Source organism: Dreissena polymorpha, chromosome 9 (genome assembly GCF_020536995.1).
Source record: "Dreissena polymorpha isolate Duluth1 chromosome 9, UMN_Dpol_1.0, whole genome shotgun sequence".
NCBI lineage: Eukaryota > Metazoa > Mollusca > Bivalvia > Myida > Dreissenidae > Dreissena > Dreissena polymorpha.
Genome location: NC_068363.1, coordinates 33,294,414 through 33,304,246, shown reverse-complemented (window position 1 = coordinate 33,304,246; position 9,833 = coordinate 33,294,414). Strand labels below are relative to the sequence as shown.

Below are 9,833 nucleotides of genomic sequence, written 5' to 3'. Positions count from 1 at the left end.
AATATTTTTTAATGAAGCGAATTACTTTACGGTTCATGCAGAAATTTTAAGATCGATGGATACATGATTGATTTTATTTTATTGTTTCAAGTCGTTCGGTATTTGAGTTCTTAAATTCAAATAATTTAATGGGTCAAATATGGTACAGCACACATGCAAACTTAAAATCAATGAATAATGTCCTATTACACTCAAACTCCAGCACGTGTTTATCTTCAAAAAAGACAGTTGCAGTATGATTTATTGTTAAGACGACGAGCTTGACGCCCCCGCAGTGACATCTCTCCTGAGATGATATGGAGTAGGCTGAGGCATTTGACCGTTGAAATTCCGCTGCATGTGCACTCTTGATTCACTGGACATTCGTTTCGGCAAAATTACCGCATTTTCTACGTTGGCGTCACTGTACACTGACATCAGTCCGTCGTTCTGGGATTGGCCTGAAAATATATGATAGTTATTGTACATTTTCAAAGTGGTAAAGAAGCGATTCGACGACATGTCTTATATAGTTTACAGGCAGGATTAGTTGATACAAGAAGGAACTTCGATAAATAGAACTTTAAAAGCCACGCGCGAGAGGTCACTTCTTTAAAGCGGGACTGCACTTTTTTGTCATAAATTTAAGAATTGTGTAAAACAAGTTATTATACATATATATCAATATAAATTAAAATGAAAGTTAAGAAGAACATGTGTCAAAAAATGCGAAATAAGCCAGATATTTAATTCTGAAATCGAAAATATATGTTCAGTCAAATTCGCAAGCATGTATATCATGCATGTACGATGTAGTTGTACGGGTGATTTTAATTTCCTGCAGCGATATCGAGTCATACGAAACCCTAACTCCGATCTTAATGAACAGACGAATGCTTCGGTTATTGAAGGAAAATATGTACAAAATATCTTCGTCACAATCGGCTCGGGGCGCTTATTTGTATGTGCTGCATTTTGTAAAATGTATAATTGTTCTTGCCTATTGTATGTTATTGTAATATATTTTTATCAATATATTACAATTTAACACATATACAAATAGTGCAGTCCCGCTTGAGCGTTTTTCATTTATGTTCTTTTCATTAGTTTTTCAGACATGGATCAGAGTGTGACAAATTAATGGTTTAGCACCTTGTATTGCGAAAAAAATGAAATTCGCGGGAAAAAAACGATTAATTGCATGTACAAAACAATGAAATTTTATCCAACAAATAAGCTTGAACTGGATGATCAGTACATATTACGACAAGATAAATATACTAAGAAACAAGAGATGTGTTCGTCAGAAACACAATGCCCCCTATTGCGCCGCTTTGTAGCCATACATTTGACCTCTGACCTTGAAGGATGACTTTGCCCTTGACCTTTCACAACTCAAAACGTGCAGCTCTATGAGATGCATATGCATGCCACATATCAAGTTTCTATCTTCAATATTAAAAACGTTATGACCAAACTTTGACGAAGGTTAAAGTTTTAGGAAAAAAAATACAATTATATTTGACCTTTGACCTTGAAGAATGACCTTGACCTTGACTTTTCACCTTTTAAAATGTGCAAATCCGTGAGATACGCACGCATGCTAAATATGAAGTTGATATCTTCAATAATGCAAAAGTTATACACACATACAATGACTGACTGACACAACGACAGACAGCCAGACAGACAGGCCAAAAACAATATACCCCCGATCTATCGAACGGGGGGCATTAAAATCAAGAACATGTTCACTATTAAAATAAATAACACTCTTTTCTTTTAATATAACAAAATGTGTAGATTACTGAAGCATTTGAGAAAAATGAAAATGTTTGTAAGAAAAAAAATGTGTACGAAAATTTTCGGTAAAACAATAATGCCAAATTTAGTACGATTTAAAATTTGGTTACGAAAACAAATGGGTAGGACAAAACATCGCAAAGGAAAATACATTTGGGTAGACAAATAAATTTGGGTACGAAAAAACATTTGGGGGTACGGGGAAGTAGTACCCGTGGGGAACTTGACCCATTCAGCGAAACAAGAAATATCATTAAAAAATAGTAGACGTGTATTTTCTGCACCACTTATCATAAAAAACGTTCTGTTACAGTAAAACATTTGTGGGTTATAACTTTACGTTTCAGCATATATATTCAAAACTTGACATGCTCTTGAATTACACCATGCTCTTTAATTTCACAAGTATATCGTACCAAACTTTATATTTCATTGTTTCCTTTCCTAAGTGAATGATAATTGTGTACGGATGTGATTTCACATGCCCATGTTTATGAACATATACTTTTTTCTCTTTTGATTATTGTTTGTTTTTCTCTATTTCAATAAGCTTAGGCATGTTTGTTCGTTACGTACGACAAAACTTTTATGATGATTCCCGAAAGTAGGTATGAGTACATAGTCGTAAGAGCACTTAGAGTACTCGAGTTCGCCCATGAACACATAGTAAGAATAACTAAATCTTCGCGATATTACCTAATATGTGTTTAAAACAGCAAACAATATCCAACAACCGAATGAATTATCAAACATAGTATGTGCACTGAGGTGGCCTTGTAATGTCTGTTTGAAAAGTTAAAATTAAATATGCAAAATGAGAAAGCACGCATAAAACTGAAGTTCATGGTTACCGAACGGCTCGTATGTTGTTTATATACCATATTCGCTACAACGTTTACAAATGGCAGGTTCGAAAAACATGTAATTCGTTTTCTTTACACTCATGATCGCGTTAAACGTTAACTATTCACGTTTTCATTCGCAATTTATTTACAAAATCACGACAAATGTCAAATACAATACAGAAAATGCATAGTTGTTTCATTGATCTATAAACATATAATGGATTGAATATAAGTGATTTAAAATTAATGTTTTTAAACTATTATTACATATTTTTTTCCAGAATATGCTGTCCTATTTATAGCTGAGCTTCCTTTACCTTTATCAATGATAATCAGCGAGGTATGCCAATTAGAAAAAATCGAGCTATCTCAATCGGATTGGCTCGGTCTTTTCAATAGGTCGCCATTTTGAAGAATTTGTTCATGGTATGATAACTTGATAACTTATGATCAAACAACAACTGAAAACTTATATTTTGCGCGTGTCTTTTGTTTTTTCTATTATCGACGTGCCTGCGTGTGTCAAAGTATCCACATTTCCAGCGTCGTTTCGCTGAATAAATAGTGTTTTTTATAGAAAAGAAAGCGGACTAAAATTAAATTATGTTTAGATTGTTTGTAATAAAAATATGACCTATAATCTATGAAAAGTGTATACTGTTCTTATTTGCAATAATTAGGAATTGACGATTAGATGTCGCTAAAAGAATATTCATAGAAAAATAAAGTATTATAACTGCAATAGTTTAAACTATGTAAAATTGCATTGTATTTATTGCAGTGTATTTCATATACAAACACTGATTTGGCATGTAGTGATAAAATCTCTGAACAAACAACGCAAACAATACTTTTCTTACCACAGCAAAGAATTTGTTTGAAGGACCGTCTAAACTTTATTGACATTGCGTTGTACAAAATAGGATTAATGGCGCTGTTAATGTAGACCATGGTCCGACAGAACATTAAAAACCAAAAGTCGAGGTATTTTTCTTTCGCAATGGAGTTGTAGACGACCATGGTTCGATATGGCATCCACGTGACCATAAACACAAAGACGATGACTGCTAGCATTCGAACAACCTGCAAAAATAACAACATATATTATGAACGTTTTAATTGATTAATGAGATCAAAATTTTATATCCTACATGAAGAATCGATTTGATCCGCTTTCTTAACTTTTGATGGCAATATTGACGTGATAAGTGATGTATAGCTTTGTCCGTAAAATGAATTTACATGTTAAAATTAACGTTGGTACGTTTCATATGTGCTTTTTAAAATAATTTGCTATTCAACTGTATTGCTTTTTTGTCCAAAAAGTTGTAACACATTCAAAAAGAGTTACGTAATGTAGTCATCGAGCGTTGGTGTCAAAGAATAATGAACCATTCTGCTTAAATTGTAATCTAATTGTATGCAAGAACTTGTTCAATATATCTCCGCAGTGTATAAATGTCTCCTTAAGCCTTCACGTTGGTAAATAAAATTACCTTAGACGCGGTTATAAAGTTATACATAACATCAAACAATTTAAATTACAGTGACAAAAATAACTGTTACGAAGAACGGAATGACGCTAATGACTCTGAGCTTGTATGCTATTTTTTTTAAATATCAGGAAAATTCCTATTAAGATTCACATTATAGTGCATTGAGAATCAATATCACGGCACTGCACCTTTTGCTGCTAGATAGTGAACAAAATAAGATGGTTGTAAAATCTAAATAACTGCAAGTACTCTTCATCTAATCAGCCTTTATAACTGCGCCCACGATGTGCTGCCCATGGTTTATTGCCGCTCTTGGGGTTATTGTTTATGTTTTAAAGACAATAGTTAGCCATATGCCATCATCATAAACACTCACACTTGTAACAGTTTGTACAGACCAACTATTTAATTTTAACCATAGTACCAAGTCCAGCCACGCGTCATTGATTATTGTTGTTAAGATCAATATACTCGTATCGGCTACAGAGAAAATGCATTGAAGATAGTGTAATGGTTTTATAAAAGTATCAAATTTAGTAGATGTAATTTCAGTATTAAATTCAAACAATTTGTTTATGGAATGAGATAAAACAAACTAAATCTACAAGCATATATACCCGTAAATGCAAATATGCACCATATGACAGTGAAATTAGAATGCACATGGCAACTTTTTGCACCAATAGAGCGATATAGTGTCTTTAATTGTCTAGAAACAGAGTATTTGGTTTTTGGACCATACACGTTTGAACAGCAGAGGCAATTTAAGGAACTATATACATTTTGAAAACAAACAATTATAACCAGATAGACTTGCCTTCGTATATGTACATAAATTGTTGATCAAACGCTCAACGCACAGAACACAGCACGACTTACATGCCTACCTTACCTAAAACCAATCTACCCACCCTTGTTACGGATAAGCCGCGTCCTAAATAGTTGAGCCCTTTGGTTGTTTCGTGTCGTATGAAATTATAATCGACCTGCACCATACTTCTACGACGGTTAGTAATCTGAAGCTTCAATTTAATTATGGAAAAAAATGGACATTCATCACACACGCCAATAATAAATACTTCAGCCGATCAATTCCTCTGCGTTAAAATATTGTGTTTAATCAATCAACGCCGCGCAGAAAAACTGTTTAAAAATTCAGAATCGTCTCAGGCTTGATTACTTTCTAGCATTAATATTACAAAATAAGAAAATCCCTAATATGTGCGCTCAATTTAAAGCGTTGAGTGTTGTGATTCATGCCAATCTATGGTATATCTATAAAGCACAATATTCTTTTTTTTTCAAATATGGTTTGCTTTGATATGGTTAAAATGCATTGATAAACCGTTCACTGAAAACAATGAAAATAAAGAAGTTTCAGTGATATATTGAGATCAATAGTCAGTATAAAAGCCATATTAGACACGATGTTATACTTATAGGTAACGTGTTTTTTTTTTTAATAAACGCTGTACCTAATATGTACGTGTAATATGTATGACTGTTTGTAATTATACTTTTTGAATAGATGCCTATGTTTATAACTTTATATGATTTAACTTTACATCATGAAATTTGTTCCGGTGGTATATTATCATTTCTATTATATTTCTTGTGTATCTCTATACTTATTTTCCTCACTACCATCTTCCTTATATTAGTATCATAAAAAAGCATCAACAACAATACCACATATTATTGTCACCGCCATTATATCCATAATCTTCGTCATCTGCATTGTACCGTCATACAAATCTAAACCGTCATCACAGTATGATCATGTTATGAGTAGAATCAGCATCGAAAACACAATTTATACATAATAAGTATGAGATAAGTTATCACAAGCTCAACATAAATAGTAAAGTAACCAGAGATGAGTGTTCCCTTATCGTACAATATAAAGGCGACTGGGTATTGACCGTTGATTTCAATATTGATAATGAGAAAATATTCGCTAATAATGCTGATGTGTTTGACATTGAACGGATGTAAAATATGAAATCATGTTTATCGGCTACTAGGGGCATTGGTCAGATGGCTATTTTTTAAGGAAGACGTTGATTTTAACACTCCGGGAAATTTGTCCTACATTATGTTTGACAGCCCCCAAATGGGGTTCTACATTTAGAACCCGGTCATTGGATGCTACACTATATTGAAGCCCTATACATTGAAAAACCGGCCAGTTAATGCTACATTATATTGACAGCCTGGCCATTGTTTGCTACACTATATTGACAGCCCGGGCATTGGATGCTACATTATATTGACAGCCCGGCCATTGGATTCTTCATAATATCGACAGCCCGGTTATTGGATGCTACACTACATTGACTCCCTGGCTATTAGATGCTACATTAGATTGACAGCTCGGCCATTGGATGCTAAATTATATTGACACCAAGGCCATTGGCTCATAGTAAGTGCTGCCTTACACAATATTGATTTACTTGTGTTTATTATAACAATTGTGGAGTATTAATATGGTCCACGAGTAAGTACAAACAAGAAAATAGTTTGGAAACTTATTGTTGGAATATATGTTCAAGGCGTCCATACAAGTGGGAAAAAATGCACGGACGGCCAGAATAACGTGGGAACGCTTGTCGGGGTCAACATGAATAAGCGTAGGAATCTTTTTTCGTAGGAACCAATATCCGGATACCAAAGCTATAACGTTAGGATCCTTAATGTGATTATTGGGATAATTATGTTGGTAATATTGATGATATTGCTGTTGAATTATGGCAACAACTATTTTGCATATGACAACGGCTAGAAAAATGAAGACGGAATAGATAGCATGAGGATAAACTTAGTACAAGATACTGCTTTTCGTTTCATGTTATAAATAAACTTCTTCTTCTCACACTGTTGTCGCTCTTTGGTTTAAAAATCCTAAGTTGGGTTTACACCGAAGAGCGCTTATGCATTTCCCTCTGTTTAAACGATTGCGAACAACTACTGTTCCCTTAACGCTTTGATTATTATGACCTTCTGAAATGCGAAAGGATTGAGAGATGGTAGGTCATTATGATCGTGCGTGCGCGCATTCCTGCTTCGGTCCGTTACACAATTCTTTGCCAAACCCTTCATATGCTACGTCCGATTGAGTCAAACGTTTTCAAACTGAAAGTCTCGAGAGACCTTTATGCAAATTGTAATGTTTTCGGGATAGCGTTTTTAAAGAGTTATTGCTAATTGTTTAGATTACATAAAGCAATTATCTGCAAAATGCAATCTAAATTTGCCTTCCGCCTATCGACAGCATAACAGTAGAATTATCTACAAATGTCACCGGCCATATTTTCTAGGGTTCAAGATTTCATTATTCTAAGAATTTATACACTTCAAAACTTAATGTTTCCGTTCGCAACTTGTGTCATTGCACATTCTACAGTATCCTTTGGACGAAATGCTTGTGTAGACACACTGCAAGTGACAGCTCTCGTTTATTTTAAAATGTTATTTTTCTTACAGAACGAAACTAAAACAAATATATGTTTAGGTAAAAATAAAATACTTAAAAGCTAATACATTTTTATACAGTATATGACCCACTTCTTTTCAAATAATGAAGTTTAAATCAATAAAGTTAAATAATGCTTGAAAGACATATTATGGAAGTTACGTTTTAAAGATCTTTATAAAATGTGATTTATGGAATATTGTAACATACAATGGATCGAATAATTCAAAAACCTAAATAAAACATTTTATTTAGTATATGAACCACTTCTTTCAAAATAATGAATTTTAAATCAATGAAGTAAAGTAGTGCATTAAGGAAATTACATGAAAGTTATTTTTTTAATCTTAGGAAAATGTTATTTAAGGATGAGGTAACATACATACAATAAATCGAATAATTCAACAACGTTATAACACATTTTGGATTTTAGCTCGGAAACTAAAATCGATTTTGATTGATCAACTTTCTAATAATTATATTGCAATTGATTTTGTTTCGATTGTTGACATATACCGTTATTATAAAATACAGTTTTCTATTGATGATGTTGTTGATACTTTTCAATTTTCCTTTCAATAAATAATTCATGGTTATGTGAAATGCCTATGTTAAACGTCCAATTATAGAAAATATTTCCATTCTGAGTATTTATAGGACGTTTATACTATAACTTTACTGTTTAACAACCCATATACCTGCAGGCGGGAGGTCATTTGTCGCTTCCTATGCCGCTCAGCGTTCTGTGAGAACCCGTTGTTATTCAGTGCTATGCTGTTTTTGAACATCATGCGGGCGATTAGTCCATAGAGTATAGCAGCTATGATAAGGGGTATAACATAGAATATAATAAAGTCAGCAAGATAATACGCAAAATATTGTTCCCTTTTTAAGCGCACTTGACATACTTGGACGATGGTTTTATGTCGCCTTTCTTCATTTAAAACTGTTAGCCCCAGCCATGGTGTGCAATACATAATTCCGAAAATCCAAATCCCAGCAATAATGCGTTTTGCTCTATTGACCGTGCACATTGTTTGTGATCGCAGTGGATGGCATATGGCTATGTATCGTTCCATTGTAAAAGCTGTAATAGACAGCGATGCAACGTCGACGCCTAAGTATTGCAGAAACACCAGCAATGAGCACAACACGCGACCGAACGGCCATTCGTTAATTTGGAAAAACGTTTCTGGAATTGCTGGCAATGTTGCTGATAAAAGCACAAGGCAATCAGCTATTGATAAACTTATCAAATAACAATTAGTCGGTGTCCACATGCTTCGAATGCGCACGATAACAATAACCACGAGGGTGTTACCTGTAATTCCCACAACAAAAATCACAACATTCGTCAGAACAGAAATAATTCTATACAAAGAATCATACTGTAGTTCTCCAGGCGTTTTACTCTTTTGAAATGTAGCATTAAATCCAGTAATAAGGCTGTCATTCGCATCCATTTTAGTTAATCCTTTGATATTAATTGTTAATGGTTTGTTAATTTTTCAAATAATGAAAATTATAATTTTAGAATTTAAAATATTCACAATTGTACGTCGAATTGCTAATCTCCTTCAGCATAAATTCTCCAATCGCGTCCCGTCTCGAATCACAAAGTGAGTCGTTTTTAATAATGCTGCTATCGTCAACTCTGCTGCGTCGACTGGTATGCTAAGAAAAGGAAAACTACAGTGAATACGTCATGATCTTGTTATATTACAACGGACGATGGCTTCCAATAATTCCGCTTTCGCGACTGTCACATTCCGACTTGTCCAGTATGACTTGTGACTCAAATTAGGCAACGTGATAAGAAGTCCCTAGGATCGTGTTTGTATATTGGTTTATTCTTTAAAAAATGAATATTTTTAACAATTTCAATAACGTAAGCGCGACTGTAATTATTATATAGGTAATTGAATAGTGTGCGCAATTCCAAGAATGATGTGTAAGGTCGTGTTCCAAATAAGTTATTCCAAAATGTAATATCATCCGTTATTATGTTACATTTTCCTGTGTATTAAGGTACCTGAGCGCACTTATGCGAGCAAAAAAAAAACACGTCCATATCCGAAGTAATGACAATTAGACATAAGAATATGCAATATGGAATTTCAAATTAAGTAGCTTTTCTAATCTATGAATAGAACAACATTACTTGTTTAATTATTATGTGGAACACAGCTTTCAAAACCGGTTCATATTAAAGGTGTAACTATTTTCACCATTAAAAAT

At 33.7% G+C, this 9,833-nt stretch overlaps 1 protein-coding gene across 1 annotated transcript; it reads right to left on the bottom strand.

Annotated features, from left to right (window-relative positions):
* Nucleotides 1-246: 246 nt before the first annotated feature.
* Nucleotides 247-9,058, bottom strand: LOC127845942 (thyrotropin-releasing hormone receptor-like). The gene is made up of 3 exons (XM_052377120.1): nucleotides 8,294-9,058; nucleotides 3,488-3,710; nucleotides 247-440 (listed from the first exon to the last, which is right to left on the bottom strand). Exons 1-3 carry the CDS (start codon nucleotides 9,056-9,058, stop codon nucleotides 247-249), a joined length of 1,182 nt encoding a protein of 393 aa, XP_052233080.1.
* Between the last annotated feature and the right edge of the window lie 775 nt (nucleotides 9,059-9,833).

Excerpts from the sequence above, each read along its gene's own strand:
- LOC127845942 (XM_052377120.1), bottom strand. The coding sequence starts at position 9,058 with ATGGATGCGAATGACAGCCTTATTACTGGATTTAATGCTACATTTCAA. Across the intron at positions 3,711-8,293 it reads AAATGACCTCCCGCCTGCAG|GTTGTTCGAATGCTAGCAGT; the intron begins GTATATGGGTTG and ends TTATTTTTGCAG. Across the intron at positions 441-3,487 it reads CAAACAAATTCTTTGCTGTG|GCCAATCCCAGAACGACGGA; the intron begins GTAAGAAAAGTA and ends ATATATTTTCAG.